The sequence below is a fragment of the Sinocyclocheilus grahami genome, unplaced genomic scaffold (assembly GCF_001515645.1).
Source record: "Sinocyclocheilus grahami isolate Dianchi unplaced genomic scaffold, SAMN03320097.WGS_v1.1 scaffold186.1, whole genome shotgun sequence".
In the NCBI taxonomy this organism is placed as follows: domain Eukaryota; kingdom Metazoa; phylum Chordata; class Actinopteri; order Cypriniformes; family Cyprinidae; genus Sinocyclocheilus; species Sinocyclocheilus grahami.
Window position 1 is genome coordinate 918,079 of NW_015505365.1, and position 21,479 is coordinate 939,557.

Consider the following 21,479-nt stretch of genomic DNA (forward strand, 5'->3'; position numbering starts at 1 on the left):
GAACACACACTCGCACAGTATTTCTCGGCTCTTCTTACGTGAGCAGTCCGGTTTCGTGTCCTTTGGTGCCGACTGAAGAGCTGAGGTTGATGACGAGTCGCAGAACCTCTTTCCTCAGCAGAACTTTGCAGGCCGGGCCGTCCTCAGATATCGCCTTTCCACCTATATGTACACATACAGCATTGCTTTTCTATCATGGACTTTTCATTGACCTCCATTGCTTTGATACTAAACAAATGCTATTTTCTCCTACCTCCTAAACTTTTACATTTGGACACTATTTAGTTTGTTTATTGTTAATCCCTCCACAAAGTAGCTGATTTTGGTTATTACTTCACTTTATATGCTAAACAAATACAGTATCTACTAAAAAGTAGATGTATTTAATAAGATATGGATCCCTTTTATACAATTTGTTAATAAGCAGATGAGTGTAATGTCAAATAATGATGACTGTGAGGTCCCGGACATAATAGTTTTACATTTTTATTGATTAACTTATTTAAAAAACAATAACAGATACGGTTCTGATAAATTTAAGTCAGTTTTCTTATGTTGATTATTAGCATTATTACTATTACTTATTTGTTATATTTATTTCAATTTAATTATATACGTTGGGGTGGAAAAGTTGCAAATGTTTTGTATTTTGTTTGGATAGTATAAGAAAACGGAATAAAAAGGAACGGAAAAAACGAAACATCTATCGGTTATCTAGAGAAAAAAACATGTCAATAGAAATCATATTTAATTTGACACTAATAAAAAGATTTTGTTTAAAAAAAAAACTATTATAGATACTGTAATTTATTTTGTCTATTATTATCATCATCATCATTAATAATATTACTTATTTTGTTGCTATTATTATTATATTTTAAATTTAATTATTACATATGCTGTGGTTGAAAAGTTGTGTTGCTCCTTTGGACAGAACAACAAAAATTAATAAAAATAGAATTGGGGAAAAGATGTAGCCTTTATTAATTACCTAGATTAGAAAAATATATTTATTTAAATATTTAAGTATTTTTATATCTTTAAAAAATATATACTATTCTGATAATTATTATTTTCTTATGTTAAATTAAATTTATTTTATTTTATTTTTATACATGTTAGGATGGGAATGTTAGAATTGTTTTGTATTGTCCCAGTTTAATACAAACAGAATGTAAAAAAAAATATTAAAAAAAACTGAAAAGTTCACTCTCTATCTAGACACGATTTGTCGATGTCAGAATAAAAAGATTTAATTTGACACGATTGAAAATGTTTCATGTTGTACCGTTGTGCACCTGGATGTTCAATGATGTCCCAGTAAAACATAATCTTCCGGAAATTTTCAATGCACTAAACAACTCCAGAAAAATGGTTGTGAAAAGTCGTCTCAGTCTGTGGTTTGGAATCTCAGGAGGTAAAACAGAAGGTCTTATTCTCACCCAGTATGAGCTCTGTGCTGGGAGTGCTGCTGGCCGAACCCTGACTGACGGCCGCGTCGCTGCAGCCAGAGATCCCCGAGAACTTGGACTGGGCGACCACCTCCAGGTGATTATGGGAAGACTGGCTGTGCCACTGAGAGAAACCATCAGACAGATCTGCCGGAGAGAGGAGTCAGGTATGAGGAACAAAAGGAACTAAATTCCTAATTTTTACCCAAATCTGGGCTTTGAACCTACAACCTTTCCAGTTACAACCAGATCAAGTTACTCTATTTACTAACACTCACAGTCTCCCATGCTTCCTCATAATCAGCGATTCCTTTCAGAAAACAGCAGGTTCACAAAAATTGAAATGAGAAAGATGTTTAATGAAATTCTCTGGTAGCGTGTGTTTGCTCACCTGTGCGTGTGTGTGTGTTGTTCAGGTGGCTGTGTGTGTGTGAGCCGAGGACGGTGATGGCGCAGCAGTAGAGGCAGTTCTGCTCCGTGTGCTCCTGTAGGCCTGTACTCTCATCGGCTCCCAGCAGGTGCTGCTGCTCCGACCGGCTGCTGTTTAACAGCTCTGTTATACTCATCTGCGGCTTCAGTGGAGGACCACGACAAGGTTCTAAGAAACATGCAGATTTGTTTAATACAATTATTCATTTACTTATCATTTCATACACAATCATTTTGGGGTCTGTAAGATTTTTTATAAGAAATAATACTTTTCTTCAGCAAGGACACATTAAATTGATCTAAGGTGACAGTAAAGAGCTATATAATGTTAAAAAAGATTTACGTATATTTCAAATAAATGCTGTTCTCTTGAACTTTTTATTCATCAAAGAATCCTGTAAAAAAATGATTCACTGTTTCCACAAAAAAACGTATACATTGATAATAATAAGAAATGTTTATTGTGCAGCAAATCAGCATTTTTGAAGGATCATGTGACACTTATGCGATTAATCGTTTGACAGCACTAAAATATATACATAAATATATATATATATACACACACACACAAAAATATACATAATTACATATTTTATTTATTTATTAATCCTAATGCTACATTTTAGATTCTTATTATTGTAGTTAATAAATTAATATACAGTTCAGTCATTTTTAACCATAATTATCATTACAATTTAATTATCATTAACTATCATTCAGTTATTAAATATCAAATATATAGTAGACTAATTTTTTACTATAAATATCAGTTACAATTTAATTATAATAAAAGGTAGTAAAAAAACTATTACCATGATCTATAGGTACTGTTTTACACACACACACACACACACACACACACAGTAATAATACTCTAAAAAAAAAAAGTAGTTTAGTAGTTAAATGAAAGTTGAAAAAGTAGAAGTAAATGCTGTGTACCTGCGTGGCGTGAGCCGGGAGTCGAGGCTGCGTGTTTTCATGGTGATGGTATCTGTAAACAGCACGTCTTTAGCGGGAGACGCCAGCGCTTCGCTGTGTGAGAGAGACGGGTGGATCCTCTGCTGCTGCAGGCGTTTCAGCGTGGCATATCCCAGCGCGTCACGCGGGCTCGTGTAGATGTAGCTGCAGTCCACCAGGCTCTTGATGGTGGCCACGGAGGGCGACTTCAGCGAGTGTGCCCTGCGCGGCAGCGTGTGCGCCGACCCGGGAAGAACTAGCGAGGTGGAATTAGACTTGGACAACAGGATGTGATTGTGGTTGGACTGAGGACTGAGCGAGTGTTGCATTTTCACAGTTTTGGTGCTCACCACCGTGTTGAGGCTGGCGCAGTCCGTATCCATGGCGATGGAGGCGGCGGGCTCTCGGGAGGGGGAGGAGCTCATGGAGCTGATGCCACTGGTGGTCGTGTCTGTGTTGAAGCTATGACTGCGGCTCTTCAACGTGCCGCCGCCGGGCATTACAGACGCACCGTCGCAGGTCAAATGCTCCCTGCTGCTCCGCTCCCTCTGACCGTCACCCGGGGTCACGGCCTTATGTTGACCTCTGCCTTCCAAATCAGAGCATCCCTCGGTGCCATACGGCTCTGCTAGTGCTTTAATACCCACAAATGAAGTCTCGAGGCTGACCGTTGGGCTGTGAGGCATGCGATTGCCATTATAAAAAACCTCGCTCTGCCCTGAGTGGCCTGGAGAGTAGTTCGAGGGCTCTGTTATGGTCCGGTTGCGCCGCATGAGCCGGAGCTCCTCGGGAGATTTTGCCGCGTTTGTCGTGCCTTTAGTGTCACTGGGGCTCCGTCCCTTCTTACTGGGGAGAGACAGGGAGTTCAGAAAGCGGTTTCGGAGATGCGAAGGGGTCAGGATGGTGAAGGGGCTTCTGTCCTTTAAGGTTTTTGTGTGTATACCGAGAGAAGAGGCCTCGTACATGTCCAAACCCTCACGGTCATCGTCCATGAAATACAAACCTAAGTGAGACGTGAAATATTACAATGGATGTAAAATGCAAAACAACAGATTGCAATGACTACTTATGCATACATTTTTTTGTGTGTGCATGTTTTTAACTACAACTACTAAAAATGGTCTCAAGTGAAATAAAATAAAACAAATATTAGATGAAAAATTTTGGCTAAATGAACTAAATAAAATAAAAGTTTCAGGTGAAGTGCTAAAATTAGTAAAACTAAAACAAGTATTAAAATAAATAAATAAATAAATAAAAATAAAAAGCATATAACAATTACTAAACCTATTAAAATTAAAATTAAATTAAAATGAACACAGAAAATATTAAAAAACAAATTCAAATAATACTAAAATAATACTGATTGCAATCAGCAGAACAATTATCAATTAAATTATGCACAAAAACGTAAACACACTGCAAAAAATCTAAAAAATCAGCTCTAGTTTGCTTCCAAATCAAGTTTATTATGAATATTATAATATATTACAAATATTGTTGCCTCTTGGACAAATTGCTTTTGTAAGTTGCTTTGAATAAAAGTAAATGTAAACATCCTTTAACCACGGTCAATTTACTTTAAACAAGAAATAAAAGCTAAAAAAAATATTGAACATGTTTTCAGAGAATTCATCTTGAAAGAGTATTTTTTGTTTTGTTTTTCTTACTCCATTGGCATATTTAGTGAATTTAGAGATGTGGTGCAAAATCACCAATATAATAATAAAAAGAAGATGATAGAATCTCTCTAAACAATTATGCAACTCCTATAACAGTAAATCCATCTAGTTCAAGGATATTTAGATATTTTACTTGCAAACCAGGAGAAAAACAGATCAAGAAATATTTTCATGTTGATATGTTAAGCATGTGCATTGACTCACTGGGCTGACTTTCACTCTCGCTGTTGTGGCGTGAGCTGGTGGACTCAGAGTTGAGGCTGAGCGTGCTGGGCACAGATGACAGTTCGCTGGGTAGCGGAGCATCCACTTCATCAGGGACGACGGGCCACTGCTGCCTGCGGCTGTGCCGGACAGAGTCCCATCCCAAAGCCTTCAGCACGTCACTGCCCTGCCGCGTGCGGCTGATCACACCCAGCACATACACACACGTACTGCACAGACAGCACTGCTTGTTACTTACTGGATATATGATGCAAGGTTATTTCAATGCTATCTGCACTACTATTACTTCAGTTAGAGTGAGAGTGTCAAAACAAAAAAGAGGAAGGTTTAATTGGATGGTCATAAAATATGAAGAAATGCTGTGAACAGGGCAAAAAAATAACAAATTGTTGCTCTTTGACTTACAATCTCCAAATCATCCATTTGAGACGAGACTATGTTTAAGGAATTTTTGGTTAAAAACTACTGTTCAAGAGTTTGGGGTTGGTGCGATTTTTGTTAAATGTTTCTGAAAGGTCTCCTATCCTCACCAAAGCTGCATTTATTTGATTAAACATACAGTAAAAACACAGTAATATTGTGAAATACTATTACAATTGAATATCTTTTTTCTGTGATGCAAAGCAGAATTTCCAGCATCATTACTCTGTACTAATCATTACTACAGTCTTGTGTGTGATCCTTCAGAAATCATTCTAATATGCTGATTTGCTGCTCAATAAACAGTTCTTAATATTATCAATGTTGAAAACAGTTGTGCTGATTAACATTTTTGTGGAAAATGATTTTTCCTACGTTATGTAACGGCCTCTTGCTAGCATGTGTAATGTTCCCACAGATGCTGTCCATGGGCATTAAATGTTGAAAATAACCTAATACGTTCCTATATTAGGCAGTCTTACCCACGTATGGACAGAACCTCACAGTGCTGAGCCAGAGCAATAATATCTGGAATCACGTTCTCCTCTTGTAGGAGGTTCAGACCCCAGTTTGAGCTGCCAATGTTGCCCTGCAATATTTAAAACGACCGTAAACTTGCATACAATGACACCAGAGACATTCAAGGATGCAAAAAACCATCACTGACCAGAGCCCACAGCGCTGCCTTCAGCTGTTTAATGCCCTCCCATTTATCCAACACTGGAGAACGGACTGTGTAGCTAAGATCCGGGATAACACCCTAACAAACACACACACAAATAACACATAAGTGCACAAAAACAAACAATGCTATACAGCCACAGCAAGCAGTGCGAGTGTAATTGGGTACCTGAGCTTCCAGCAGCAGGCAGCCAGTTTTATCATGGACCAACTGCCCATATAAATGCACAGGGAGAAACACATTTGGCCTCTGTAACCTACACGATAAATGCTTTGATTAATAAAAGTATACATCATGTTTATACATATTCATAACAGTGTTATTTTAGCTTCATTTAGAAGCCCTTTACAGGAGTGCTGAGACCTTTGGTTGCTGCGGCGAACGTAGTTGTCTCCGTCGACAGGTTTGCGGTATGTTGTGAGAGCTTCATTCATCTGCTCCTCAATCATGTCCACATACTTCAGATTATACTCCTGCAAAAACACACACGGCTCAATACATCTGCATTCAAGAGGAACAAACACAGACACAGGCGTAAAACCGCAGGCTGAGAGAGAGTCAGTGGATTGATGCTTTCACCTTCTGCCATTTATCCAGCTGTTTGTTGACATAGCCTCTTTCATTGAGGTAAGAGAAGCCTTTTGGGATGGACAGGAACCTACAGAGGAGAGCAGAGAGGCATTTAGCACATTATATTTATTCTTTTAGCAGATGACTTACAGATGAGGAGTACAACCACTTATAAGCTTATTTAAATATTGCATTTTATACCACTAACATATTTAGACATTGTCTTTATATATGACGTTTCAATAACTTCATCAAATCAAATCCACATGGACTATTATCAAAAATGACTTGCTTTCCTTGAACAATTAATTCAAAACATTAATGAAAAGCAGATTAATGTAGCATAATTTTTTGCTTATTATATACACATTAATGTTTGTTGCATTAAAAATTGAAAGTAAATATAAAAATATAAGATCATGTATATTTTTATCACATGCCAAAGAAATTTGAGATTTTTTTTTCTATTTCTATTGACAATTCTAAACGATAATAACAGAATATATAAGGAATGCATATAACAAAAGTATTTTTTTCTGGATATTCAACATAGAAAAGCTTATTTTAGACTCTAATTTGATCAAAAGCAAAGTGAGTTTTAGTGTTGGCCAGAAATATAAAAACTAGCTCAGAGATTCCCAAACTTTTTTTTTTTCAGCTGAACCTCTTTGCCCTCAAATATTTATTTGCTTCTCTGATGTTGGTTAATAGTCACATGAAATGGAGGTAAAAATGTCATCATTTTTTACAAAGTGTTTGATTTTGATCGTTTCGTTTTTAAATGTATTTTCATATAACATTTTTATGATTTATTTAATTGTTAGCTTTTTATCCACTCACAAACTCTCTGCAGTTCTCTCACAAACTCCAGTTTGTGAAACTAGCTAAAAGGTTTATTTTTAAGCGATACATTTATGTAGTAAACATACTTAAACTGAAAACCAAGACCGGTTTTACCTCAACAGCAGCAGAAGGCCTTTCTCTCCCAGGTGAGACAGAGCAGGTTTCATGTGGATCAGAGCGTGCAGGTTGGCCTATAATGATCAAACAGCAGAAATAAAGACCATTAGAGTTCCTGTAAGAAACACATTTAACTGATACAAACCAAGCAGCATTGTGGGTGATATTTTATACCATTAACAAAGTATTATATTATTTAATGCTTAACAGATTCTCATTTTTTCACATATCTTCCTATCTGAAAGTACATGAACTAATGATCTGCACTGCATCATCATGTAGCGGTGATGCTGATTACCTTCTCTTCACAGGCTTCGTCCAGGATGTCCAGTGCCTCCATGGAGACAGTTTTGTTGTGGTCATGCAGCTGTGTGACAAGCAACTCCATCCCCCAGTTACTGAAGAACTCAACGTTAGCACGCAGCAGCACGCGCAGGTGTTTGGTGGCGTACAGACGGCAGTTCTGAAACCAGACAAACAGAAAGAATCGCTAGAAGTTCATTTGAGATCAAACTATATTCCAATATACAGTCAGAACAACTTGAAAATGTTTTACAAGAATCTTATTGGAAGGATATCACTGTTATCTACCATATAACACATTTGTTTGTTTTAATAATAAACATTAATGAAATGCAGATTACTGCAGCATCAAAAAACATCTTAACATATAACATGCGTATTTAAAGGTAAGTCGCATTGAATATGGAAAGGAAATATAGGGAGAATCACTCTAAAATGCATCCAAATCACAAATAATCATTTAAGTGATTGTTTAATTACTGAACATTAACGGAATGCAAATTACTGTAGCATTAACAAAACATCTTTGCATATTAAATGTGTATTATTTAGCTGCATTTAAAAGGTATGTTGGAAATATGAAAATATAAGTCAATTTATATTTTTACAAATATGAAAATATCTATAAACAAAGCAAAATTTGGAATTAAATTGTTTTGTAACAGGACAAACAGGGAGAATCAAAATGTATATACATATATATATATATATGTGTGTATGTATGTATGTATATTTTATGTATATATACCCATTTTCATTTGATTTTAGTTAAAGTTTTAGTCATTTTGTTAAGCGTTCTCATTTTTTATATATTTTTATTAAGTAACAAAAATGTTTATGGTTTTAGATTTAGCAAATTATAACAACCCTACATGATCTTAACATGATCTTACATCAGTGGCCGCTGTGAGGATCTTGGACAGAATGACTCGAGCGAGTCCGTCTCTGCTGTAGTCCAGAGTGGAGACCGTTAGTTTCAGCAGGTGATCCTGGTTTTTCATCGAGCACAAGCTCAACAGACTGCACAAAACAAATCAGAACCAAACACAGTTAATCACTCTGCTACTGTGGTACCACAGTATTAACATGCCTGGACAAATGCATTTTTTTATGCAGTTTATCAACCCTTTTCACATTTCCAAAGTCATCACAGTTGGGTAAAATTCTATAGGGGTAATAAATATATAAATAAATACATTAATAAATAAATAAGTACATTTTTTCCATGACATCCTTCTTATAGCTTTCCAAAAAAAGAGGAAAAAAATATTAAAGAGATTGATTATGTTGATCAGAAGACAGAAAGATGTCAAATTTGCCATTACTCTCTCAACCGTTGTATTACAAACACTCGTACAGCAGAGTTGACTACTTTTCTGTAATTTAATGCCAAGGTATTATAACTCAAAGTTAAAAATGAAAATATAAATACCTTTTCTCAATTTACAATGTTAAAAGCTGTGGAAATCGTCATCACAGTCTGTGAAAAGGGTCTATTTGTGGCAAATTTTCACCAGTATTCGAGTTTTGCTGGAACACTAAATTTTTGTAAGGTATGTTTTTTTTCCATGCAGGGCCCTATGATATGAACATAATCTCTAGAACTACTCTGAGAGTCACTTCATGAGCATTTGACTATTTCTTTTGAGAAAAACTATCGACATATATACAAACAGAAATATCAAAATAAAAGTTTGGTTTAACTTGACAGAAATGTATTACTTAATGTAATGATAGTACAACTACAAATAATAAAAATATTATTAAAACAATATTTTTAAGGAATATTTACCAGAAAAAATTATTTACCAGAATTTATTTACCAGAAAACTGTAAATACATAACACAGTATTTCTGGTATATATATATATATTTAATAAATTATAATATTATAAAATCTGATTTATCTTCACAAAGACATGATATTGATTATTAAAATGTAATGAAACCATTAAAATGGAAAATTCATGGAAAAAAAGATGCACAGAATTGGGTAAAAATAAAACTGAATTTGAAAAAAGTAATAAAATGTATTTCATAAGGCCATAAAAATGTAATTTACTTTTAATAAATTGCTGTTAATTTGTGTACATTTCATGATTTCAATTAATTAGACATGCTTTTTGATTCACGTTTTTAATTTAAACATTAATACAGTCTAGAAACAATTTAAATGGGAAAAAACGGAATTTGGAAAAAAATTAAACGGATTTCATAGGGCCCTAAACATGGTATTGTGGTAGATTTATTACGAATGTGTTGTTAGCAGTACTTTCTCATATAGCCAAAATAATAAAGTTTATATAAATAGTGTGCTCTCACCACTGGAAAACGCCACATTTCTCCAGCATTTTGACTCCAGCTGGCTTTGCAGACAGAGTACCCAGAAACAGGAAGTAGTGCTGACTGAGGGTGCTGAGGAGGCCGTTGCTATGGAGACTGCGTTCAGATTTAAGCCCAGAAGAGGATGTGAGCCACTGGACGGTATCCTTCACAAGCTCCTCTAAATAAGCCTGACCGTCCTACAAAAATGGAAGAACATAAACCAAGTTAACTGCTGCTGTGTCTCTTATGGAGTATTTTAACGAAGGTCTTAATTTCTCACGTCCTCCGAATCCAAGAGGAACTGGTTAAACTGGCAGCCCGCTACCGTCAGCTGTCTGGCTTTGGCGTGATCCAGCTCCAAAGCCGAGTACAGCTTACTGCTGGGCTTATAGAAATACAGCAACCTCCTTACAAACCTACATACAAACAAACATACAGTAGAGATATAGTTTGTGGTTAGTGCTTCAAGAAAATGTAGCACATGATAGGACACCACACACTGGTCTCACTTGTGCATCTGCTCGTCCTTGTTGTTTCTGAGGTTCACATTTGGCCACTAGAAAGGAAAAAAAACAACACAAAGTTTTTTTATGCTCCTTTAAGAAGTCTCTTATGCTCACCAAGGCTGCATTTATTTTTCAGCTGTCTTCAGTGTCACATGATCCTTCAGAAATCATTCTAAAATGCTGATTTGCTGCTCAAGAAACATTTCTTATTTTCAATGCTGTGAACAGTTGGGCTGCTTAATATTTTTGTGGAAATCCTGATACATTTTCTTTCAGGATACTCTGATAAACAGCAAGTTCAAACAAACAGCATTTATTTGAAACAGTAACCTTATAAATTACTATCACTTTTGATCAGTTAAATGTGTCTTTGCTGAATAAAAGTATGAATTACTTTATAAAACGAAAAAAATCTTACCGACTTCACTACTTTGTTTAAATGTTTTTGCTTAAAATTGTGCTCATGTTACCTTTCTTTCTTTAAATAAATGCCACTTGGTTTGATATTTTATATAATGCACTGCCATTCAGACTATTAAAAGTGTCAGGGGTCACTCTATTGCTCTGTTTGTAACAGCACTATACCATACTATGTGCAATTATGAAATACTGTATGCAGTATGTCTCTTTGCACAGTATGTGAATTTTCTGTATGCATGGAATACACAGATCACATTCTTGACTCACTATTTGATTTGATTGCTAAAAAGAGGAGTTAAAATGCTAAATGTGTTTTATTACAGGAATAATAATAATGCATTTTATTATATTGTGCTTTTCTCAAACCCAAAGTGCTAATTGAATGCAATTTCCTGAATTAAACATGCAATATAGTAACTTCAAGTCAATCTTCTCTAAGAAATTATGATTTATTATTGCTGTTTCACATACTATTTTTCAAAAGTAGACAGAATATTGTAAAGTATGTAGTAAGCATTATGCTAGTATTCTATCCAAACATGGCAGGAAGAGTGAGTTGGGCCTGCTCCTCGTTTACCTTCAGTATAGTGATGATCAGAATCCAGTTCCAGTCCAGGTTCTGTTTGTGACTGAGGATCTGACTGTCCCTCAAGTTCATCATCAGCGCCTCTTCAGTGTCCTACACCACACAAACAACTCAGAAACGTCTGCCGCGTCACATATTATTAAATGAATCTATATAAACAACAGGTGAATTTGACAGAAACATATCACATCCCAAAATCAGTATAAATCCAAGGTAGTACAACAAATGCAATAATGGTGTGTAAGTACTTTACAGTTTAAATATCTTATTTTTTTACAGTACAGTAATCAGAGTTGAGTGGAGGAAATGTGACAACTCAAAAACTCTTAATGGTCCTAAATTAGGCTACATTTTCTTAAAGCAAAATCTAATTTCTTATTTCTTTTCTCTGATTTTGGGGTGAAATGTTCTGGACATGTACTTGACAGGTGTTTTGAGGTTCACCTCAGGCACACTATGATATAGTGCGTGTACCTTCATAATATAGATGTCCTTCTGTAGACGCTGGTGCTGCTCTCTCTTGTGAGTGGAGTTGGACGTCCTGCGCAGGATGTGATCCAGGTAAAGACTGTAAGGTTTGGGGCCACAACGTTTCTTTTCGTGGAAACGCTTGAGGTGGTTCACGGCTGCACTGGCACGCCTGGAAAACACAAGATTTAAAAGCAAAAATGAATTGCCTGATAGTGGAAAACATTGTTTGACACATGCTTTCGGACTATTGTCTGTGTGTGTGTTCACATTGTTGCACTCACAGCCGTTTCTCCTGAGAGATGTCAAAGGAAGCAGCCATGTTGATTAGCGTGGGCAGACAGTGCAGATGATGACTGTGAGAGTGAGGAAGAATCGTATTGGCCTGGAAGAGAGAAGAATCATTATGTGAACAAAAGTGACATTTTAGGTCCAAAAATAAAGGTTAAAGGGAAAATTAAACAGCAGTCCAAATGCATGTCTAGAATTTGGTTTACTAAATAACAGATCAGTGACTATGGTGCATGACCTGGCAACTTTTGTTTTACATTTTAATTTTGATTAAACGTTTATCTAAAAAAGGTTTTAGGATCATTAAAGATTTTTGCATTGTTGCAATAAGCACAAATCATAACAAATAAGCACATTCTGACCCCCAAATTCTCAATATCTCAATGTGTCTAGATTTATTTACAATTTATATTTATTTATCTTCTTATTTATGATGTAGTTTTTTTCCCCCCATAAACTGTTATTTTATTATTTTATTAAAAACATTTTTAGGATAGCATTCTTTACTAATTTGTAATTAGCTTTTCTATTTTTAGTTTAGTTTTTTATTTTAGTTTTAGTAATTCTGTTATGTGCTTTTGTCTTTTTCAATTTAGCTTTATTTTATTTCAGTTTTAGCCAATTTAGTTCTTTAGCTTTTGTAACTTCTGTAAATTTTTTATTTAAAATATACATTAAGATTTCTATTTTTCAACTTAGTTAAGTACTAAAAGCAATTTTTAATATTTTTTCAGTTTAGTTTTAGTTAACGACACTGCAGGCATAAGGAAAATAAATTACATAAATTACAGTAAAAAAAAAATGTAAATCTGATGACTGTAGAGTTTTCTAAAAAGCTTTAATGAAAGTAAAGCTACATTTGTGCACGGTTTTATAAAAACACACTAAGCTGTCAAATAAGAAATATTACAAAATACTGTGGTTTATGCCCAAATATGATTAAAAAATATTTTTTGTTCATTTAGTTGTATAACAAGTCTCTTATGCTCACCAATGCTGCATTTATTTGAGCAAAAATACAGTAAAAACAGTAATATTGTGAAATATTATTACCATTTAAAATAACTTTTTTCTATTAGAATATATTTTAAAATGTAATTTATTTCTGTAAAGCAAAGCGGAGTTTTCAGCATCATTACTTCAGTCTTCAGTGTCACATAATCATTCTAATACGTTGATTTGATGCTCAATAAACATTTCTTATTATTACCAATGTTTAAAACTGCTTAATATTCAAATATATAATGTTTTAGCGACAAACATGTCACAAGTTAGTCTCAATCAAATAAAATAAAATAAAAGTATTTAAAACTCACCCTGACTTCCATGTTTGGTATACAGAGCAGGCCTATCAAAGACTGGACCCCTGAGTTCCCTGATTTACACAGGTTGATAATACCTATAGGAGAACAGCACAATAGAGGGATGAAGAGCAGAAGTGGAGAGCGTTTCCCTTTTCTACTCTTTAGATGAAGATGCAGTAGATTTTATACCTGACCACGAGCGGAAGGCTGCAATGATGGCCATTTTACTGGCTAAAAAACGAGCTTCTCTGTCTTCCCTATGGAGCACAAAGATTCATAAAAAAAAGTTACTGTCCGAAATGCACATGATTACAATTCATTACAGGTAAATGAGGTAATGGCACAGAAACATGCACAAAAGCATGTATGTGTGTGTATATATTAGTGCTGTCAAACGACTAATCGCGATTAATCGCATCCAAAATAAAAGTTTTTGTTTACATAATATATTTATGTGTACCGAGTTTATTTATTATGTATATATAAATGCACACACATTCAGTATATATTTTGAAAATATTTACATGTATATACATTTATATAATATATAAATATTTAATATATAAACATAACATATTTTTCTTAAATATATACATGCATGTGTTTGTATTTATATATACATAATATACACAGCACACACACATATATAAAGTTGTGAGTTTAACTAATGCACAGATTGGAATATTGCATAAAACATTTGCAATTAAAGCACTGTTTCCATCCTATGAGTCTAAAGAGAACAAAAACGCCACTTCCTGATAAACTGGCACTAAATATTACTAAGAAAAGTAGGAGAAGTCACTAAATATAATAATGTTCATAGATGATAAATGACTTGCACCTCAGACCGAGCAGACGAAACACAAATAAACGCAATCACTGCTTTCGGAAGTGGATGCCTGCTGTTCGGGAACACAGTTAGTCAAGTTATGCAGTCCCATCACGCAGTCACATGACTATTTTGATGCGCATGGAGGAATTTATCAGTAAATGTCTTTCCATCTCCCATACACTCTTTTTCGACAATGGTGTCATTATTCAGTGCAATGAAACCAGTTTAATTCTTCTATAAACAGCTCTACTGAAGCCAGTAGCGTCTTCATTCAGCTCAAGTCAGTTCATTCAGCTCAAGACTGTGGATGTCACAATTTCTCAATTATGAAACTAATTTGATTTGGCTATAAAGCAGCTCTACAGAAGACAACGGTGTCTTCATTCAGCTCAATTCATTTGCAGTTTTGCTCTCATATGATAGCGTCAGTAAGGGTGGTCAAATCTATATTATTCCTGAATATTAAGTGTCTTTTAAACCTAATGGAAGCGGAAGACACTGCGGACACAAAACAGGTGTGTGAACTCACCTGGAGATCAGGTAATCCACCTGCAGTTGAAGAAGTGTCTGGAGGACGCTGCTGTCATGGATCAGATACCTTAGTGCTCTCAAACCCGCAGCCCGAACCTCCTTCACCTCATTCAGCAACGCCACACGCAGACTAAAACAATAGAGAGAGAATGATACACACAAATCAGTCATCTGTGAGACTCCATGATGTTTGTGATGACATCTCAGAAGGCAGCTGCCTACCGTATGTAGTCCGCAACTAGCTCACTAGGTTTTGGAACACAGTAAGAGAAAGTTCTACTTACCAAATGATGATTTCCTCATATGTAAATCCTAATTTCTCTTCACAGTGACTTACACTGTTCAGGAGCTGAGAGAGCAAGAGAGAGATACTCATCACAAATATTCTTGCACCAAGTCATCATGAAGTTCATTAGACTGTTTATGGTTAATGCACGAATATATAATCATGCTCACAGGATATACTACCGTTCAAAAGTTTAGGGCTAGAAAGATTTTCTTTTAAGAAATTGATACTTCTATTCAGCAAGGATGAATTCAATTAATCAAAAAGATTTCTATTTCAAATAAAGGATGTTATTTTGAACTTTCTATTCATCAAAAAATCCATAAAAAAATATATCACAGTTTAACTTTCCACAAAAATATTAAGTAGCAGCACAATTGTTTCAAAATCAATAATGATAAGAAATGTTTTTTGAGCATCAAATCAGAACATTAGAATGATTTCTGAAGGATCATGTGACACTGAAGACTGGAGTAATGCTTTGCGTCACAGGGATCAATTACATTATTTTAAATTGCAAAACTTTTTCACAACATTACTGTTTTTTCTCAAAGAAATGCAGCAATTGTGAGAAAAGAGACTTCTTTCAGACACATTCCAAGGATGAATTCAATTAATCAAAAAGATTTCTATTTCAAATAAAGGATGTTATTTTGAACTTTCTATTCATCAAAAAATCCATAAAAAAAATATATCACAGTTTAACTTTCCACAAAAATATTAAGTAGCAGCACAATTGTTTCAAAATCAATAATGATAAGAAATGTTTTTTGAGCATCAAATCAGAACATTAGAATGATTTCTGAAGGATCATGTGACACTGAAGACTGGAGTAATGCTTTGCGTCACAGGGATCAATTACATTATTTTAAATTGCAAAACTTTTTCACAACATTACTGTTTTTTCTCAAAGAAATGCAGCAATTGTGAACTTTCCACAAAAATATTAAGTAGCAGCACAATTGTTTCAAAATCAATAATGATAAGAAATGTTTTTTGAGCATCAAATCAGAACATTAGAATGATTTCTGAAGGATCATGTGACACTGAAGACTGGAGTAATGCTTTGCGTCACAGGGATCAATTACATTATTTTAAATTGCAAAACTTTTTCACAACATTACTGTTTTTTCTCAAAGAAATGCAGCAATTGTGAGAAAAGAGACTTCTTTCAGACACATTAAAAAAAAATCTTACCGACACCAAACCTTTGAGTTTTTTAAAACAATTAAAACAGAAATACTATAATAGCAGAAAAGAAATACTAGAAACACTTTTTTCATTATCATTAAGTGTCGTCATCCAACTAGAACATCTAGTTTCTAACATGTAAACAAAGGTTGAATTGTTCCTGGAATGTTGTATTTGCCAATCAGCATCTAGGACAGCAAACATGCATTCATAAATATATATTATTAAGTTAACAAATGAATTCTTTAAATTCTCTCAAAGCTGTTTCGAAAGTGAACAAAGTTGCAAAACATCTTCTGGTAACGATGAGCTGCACGAACTGAACCCATAAATAAAAAAGTGAGACAAACACATCAACTATTGCACTAAACTGACCTTACAGTGTAAAATTAGTCTCCTAAACATGTTTGTGTGTGTGTGTGTGTGTTACTGTGGTGCGTAGTGACCTTGGCAGGCTGAGCATGCATATGTATGTGTTTATGATGATGTCAGAGCTCAGGCAGTCAGAAGGGGTCATGTGACCCTCAGTGAGGATTAGATCTCCTCCATCTCAGCATCCAACATGTAAACAAAGGTTGAATTGTTCCTGGAATGTTGTATTTGCCAATCAGCATCTAGGACAGCAAACATGCATTCATAAATATATATTATTAAGTTAACAAATGAATTCTTTAAATTCTCTCAAAGCTGTTTCGAAAGTGAACAAAGTTGCAAAACATCTTCTGGTAACGATGAGCTGCACGAACTGAACCCATAAATAAAAAAGTGAGACAAACACATCAACTATTGCACTAAACTGACCTTACAGTGTAAAATTAGTCTCCTAAACATGTTTGTGTGTGTGTGTGTGTGTGTTACTGTGGTGCGTAGTGACCTTGGCAGGCTGAGCATGCATATGTATGTGTTTATGATGATGTCAGAGCTCAGGCAGTCAGAGGGGGTCATGTGACCCTCAGTGAGGATTAGATCTCCTCCATCTCAGCATCCTTAAAAGGCCACACACAGCATTCATGCGCACACACCACTTGAGTTAATACTCTCCAAAGCTGAGAAAATCCCACTTACACACACACACACAAAACCTGCACACATACTTCTGCACTAACAGTCTTAAGTTTAACCTCAGTCCCACTGAGATGAAACTCTTACACACAAAACAAACTCACTCAGAAAGAAACTGAAAGTGAGAGGAGGCGCCCACTAAGATAAACAACCCGACAACACATACACATACACACACACACACACTGCCTGCTGCTGTGCTGTTTACTATTTCACAGATCTGCTTACAGGACCAGGCCTTAAAAATATTGCATTATTTAAAAATAATTATCCCTCTTTGGCAAGTCAAATCAAATTTATTTATATAGAGCTTTTCACCAAACACATTGTTTCAACGCAGTTTTACAGAAAATGATGATGTTAATGTTTATAATATCTTAACATCTTCAAGTCTTAAAGTAGCATTTAGCAGATTAGAGCTGGGTGATGTTATATTAAAGGGGTCATATGATGCAATTTCAAGTTTTCCTTTCTCTTTGGAGTGTTACAAGCTGTTCGTGAATAGATAAGATCCCTAAAGTTGCAAAGACTAAAGTCTCAAACCCAAAGAGATATTCTTTATAAAAGTTGAGACTCGTCCACACTAGGGCTGCACGATTAATCGCATGCGATATTTAATGCACAGAGCCGTTGTTCACTGACGAGCTGCGCTAAAAATTGCGCGAATATGAACGTGGTTTGGCGCAGCTCGTCAGTGAACAACGGCTCTGTGTAGTTAATGCTGCTCAATGTGAAAGCACGCAGGTGATGGAGATTTACCGCTGATTAAAGAACCGGCTTTACTGATAAGATGCGCGTTAAATATCGCTTGCGATTAATCGTACAGCCCTAGTCCACACCCTCCTAAAACGCCTCTTTTAAACACGCCCCCACATGTCTACGTCACGATGTGGGAAGATTTGCATAACACCGCCCAAATATTCACGCAAAGTAAGAAGGCGTAACTTTATTGTTGCTGCCACCGCCGCCGCCATGTCATGGAAACGCTGTGTGTTTCGCTGCAAAAGCGAAGATACTTTGTTTGGTCTTCCAAAAGAGGACACGACTAGAAATCAGTGGTTAAGTTGTATTTACAACACTGTTCCAGAACAGTTCAACCCAAATATTCAGATGTGTGCAGCGCATTTTACGGAGGACTGTTTCCTGATCCTGGTAGAGTAGACTACAATGCCGGCTGTTCTGACTCACAGACTGTAAGTACGTTTTTTATATTTAAAGGATTTTCCTCTGATGATTCAAACGCAAGTTTTGAGCAGTGTAGAGTAGCGCTTGTTGTTTGTCGTTTCTCCGATCACAAATACAGACATGGTTTTATGTTTACGCGGCGCGATGCAACGCAATACGTAAAAAGACAGTATAACTCAGTATAATCCATAATTATGTCCCCACTGGATGCAACAAATGCCTCGTTTATAATGGGTTTTATTGTTTTTGTCTCGTCGCTCCGGCCGGGACACGGCATCACAGTATGTGAGGGGCGTAACATTTCCGTCACACGCTTGAGGTATTCGGCCAATCACAACACACTAGATAGCTGGCCAATCAGAGCACACCTCGCTTTTCAGACCGATGAGCTTTGTAAAAATCGACGCGTTTCAGAAAGGCGGGGCATAGAGGAGAAACAATAAATGTACAGTATGTGGAAAATAATGTGTTTTTGAACCTTAAACCGCATAAACACATTTCATTACACCAAATACACAAAATAATGTTCTTTTTAGCAACATCATATGACTCCTTTAAATTTGGCAACAATGTCAGCAATCATGCAGCTGAGATTTGCTATATAGTATATGCTTTATTTAAGTATACTGTGAGTATGTGGGGAAAGCTGGATGTACTATATATTCAACTGCCAAGTCTCAATGCTATTCTAGTTTCTAGATATCTAGTTTCCAGTTTATAGATACAAGTTACAAGCCAAAATAACAAAAATCTTTAAAGACTGTTTTCTCAAAACGAGAAATCTCCAATTAAGCTGCACTTACATACACCCAACTTTACTATTTTGTCTATATTCTGAAGGTTTTTGCAGGTTTTCACATTTACAATTCAGCATATTTTTTCATACTCAAAATCAGTGCAAAATATGCGAAGAATTCTTCTGATTCCATGCAGACCTAGTCATGATCGTCTCTCATCACTAAAATCATACACAAGAGTGGCGTAGACCAGCCTCTGAACAACAACCAGCATAAATGGAAGTTGTAGTACCTTAACAAAGTTGTTCAGGTGGCCAAGCTTCCTCATGTTGGAAACCCCGTGAGATTTGGCGATGTTCTGAAGGATCTCGCGCAGGTTATCGGAGGGTTCTGTGGAAAGCAAAAACCTTAAATTAAAATCCTAAAAACACAAAGAGATTAATAATCAGTTACTGCTAATACATTAGGTAGGCTATTCTGCATCCAGGACAGGAAATATGCATTATTCTTTCAAATCTCTTTTGAATTAAAATCACATTGTTTAGCACATAACAACTAAACATATCACATAATGTATCTCCATATCCACTATGAAGCATCACTTTCCCTGTGCAGAACTCAAATAAAACCTCTCGGGATCTTCCATGCAAGTGATTTTTGCACATAAATGATATTATGGTCTAAATTCAGTAATTGCAATTCAACTTTTCCCTGCTCTAGTCTTTATTTAGTACATTTCTCAAGAGAGACGTCAAACACACTGGCACGGCAAGATTCATCAAGATCAGGCTCGTCAAAGACTTTTTGCATTAACACCCACCAGCTTAGATGCATCAAAGTCTGAAACCTTAAAACACAGACTTGATAGGCAGCATGCAAGAGATGCTTTAAGCCAATGACTGTTTACTGACACAGCCTAACCGAGCTGAATGCACTGCAGCTACTGACCTGCAGATGTTTACTAGACAACACAAACTGATGTGGCTGTGCACTGCAGATCAAAACAACACCCAGGTCCCAAATCCTAGTGAGCAGCCTAGCTAGACAGCATAGTTGAGGCATCACACAGGCGTAAATAATGCGGTCTATTTAGGCAACCCATTATGGTTTGAGAGCCCCATTCTCCTGTCTGCAGGCCAGATAAAGCAGATGGAAATCACTAATGACAATTTCTTGGATTTAAGGGGAATTTGATCATTTCTTGGTTATTATTACAGAGAAGCATTATGCATTTGTTTGTTATGATTTCTATGGTGACTCTCACCCCGCGTAAGATCCAGCGGTACATTCTCCTCCCCGCTGTCATTCCGACCTGTCAAGCACAAGAAACGACACAATAAAGACACCGTAAGGCCTTATCCGCGCTTCAACGGATGCTACACACGCAGAGGGTTGTGAACAGCGCCGGTTGCGCGTGGTAACCGGGGTGTGGGTGCCGTTAACTTGCCTCTCATCCGTACACTCCGGGTCGGACGCCCGCGGATGCTGACCGCCATGTTGGCAGGGACGTTCATCATCACAACACCGGAACTCTCGTAACCTCTCGCGAGGTTTGAGCGCTGACTCCCCCTCCGGTTTTATTACATTTTATTACAACAGTAACAAAGATGGTTTTCTAGTTAATTACATCCTCGTTTTGGGAAGGTTTTATATACACAAATCTAAGAACTTGAAAGTGAAACCTACTTTTTATGTATTTTATAATGACTTGAAATCCTACAATTTAGAGTTTTCTAAATTATTGTTACCGATTATTTTGTATTTATTTTGCACATGATCCTACTGTTATGCACGGAGTATTATTTCAAGCGATGCAAACTTTGAAGCTCTTCTTCGTGTAATATGTTAAAATGTTACTTTTTACATTGTAATAAAATTTTATATAGGCTACACACAAACACAAATTATTTTATGAACAGAAATATTGTAAAAATTAAAAACATGAAATTATTACATAAATGATGGATATATATATATATACATGTGTGTGTGTGTGTGTGTGTATATAAAACTATTATTTTTCTTTCAGATATTCATTCAAATGATGGAAGTTTTATTTCTACTTGTTTTCTGGGT

General features: G+C 35.8%; 1 protein-coding gene across 1 annotated transcript in view; it reads right to left on the minus strand.

Annotated features, from left to right (window-relative positions):
• LOC107594576 (rapamycin-insensitive companion of mTOR-like) overlaps positions 1-20,933 on the minus strand; it is a 23,272-nt gene extending 2,339 nt beyond the window's left edge. Inside the window, exons 1-26 of the mRNA XM_016284667.1 lie at positions 20,851-20,933; positions 20,668-20,715; positions 19,696-19,793; positions 15,227-15,291; positions 14,938-15,072; positions 13,769-13,836; positions 13,592-13,674; positions 12,269-12,369; positions 11,991-12,156; positions 11,508-11,609; positions 10,514-10,560; positions 10,285-10,420; positions 10,002-10,201; positions 8,573-8,699; positions 7,675-7,839; positions 7,374-7,450; positions 6,426-6,504; positions 6,210-6,319; positions 6,015-6,102; positions 5,832-5,924; positions 5,647-5,753; positions 4,724-4,953; positions 2,824-3,840; positions 1,843-2,049; positions 1,443-1,598; positions 39-162 (exon numbers count right to left, since the gene is read on the minus strand). Coding sequence (XP_016140153.1) covers positions 39-162; positions 1,443-1,598; positions 1,843-2,049; positions 2,824-3,840; positions 4,724-4,953; positions 5,647-5,753; positions 5,832-5,924; positions 6,015-6,102; positions 6,210-6,319; positions 6,426-6,504; positions 7,374-7,450; positions 7,675-7,839; positions 8,573-8,699; positions 10,002-10,201; positions 10,285-10,420; positions 10,514-10,560; positions 11,508-11,609; positions 11,991-12,156; positions 12,269-12,369; positions 13,592-13,674; positions 13,769-13,836; positions 14,938-15,072; positions 15,227-15,291; positions 19,696-19,793; positions 20,668-20,715; positions 20,851-20,920 — 3,899 coding nt within the window. The 5' untranslated portion in view covers positions 20,921-20,933. The remainder of the gene's footprint in view (positions 1-38; positions 163-1,442; positions 1,599-1,842; positions 2,050-2,823; positions 3,841-4,723; positions 4,954-5,646; positions 5,754-5,831; positions 5,925-6,014; positions 6,103-6,209; positions 6,320-6,425; positions 6,505-7,373; positions 7,451-7,674; positions 7,840-8,572; positions 8,700-10,001; positions 10,202-10,284; positions 10,421-10,513; positions 10,561-11,507; positions 11,610-11,990; positions 12,157-12,268; positions 12,370-13,591; positions 13,675-13,768; positions 13,837-14,937; positions 15,073-15,226; positions 15,292-19,695; positions 19,794-20,667; positions 20,716-20,850) is intronic.
• Positions 20,934-21,479: the final 546 nt, after the last annotated feature.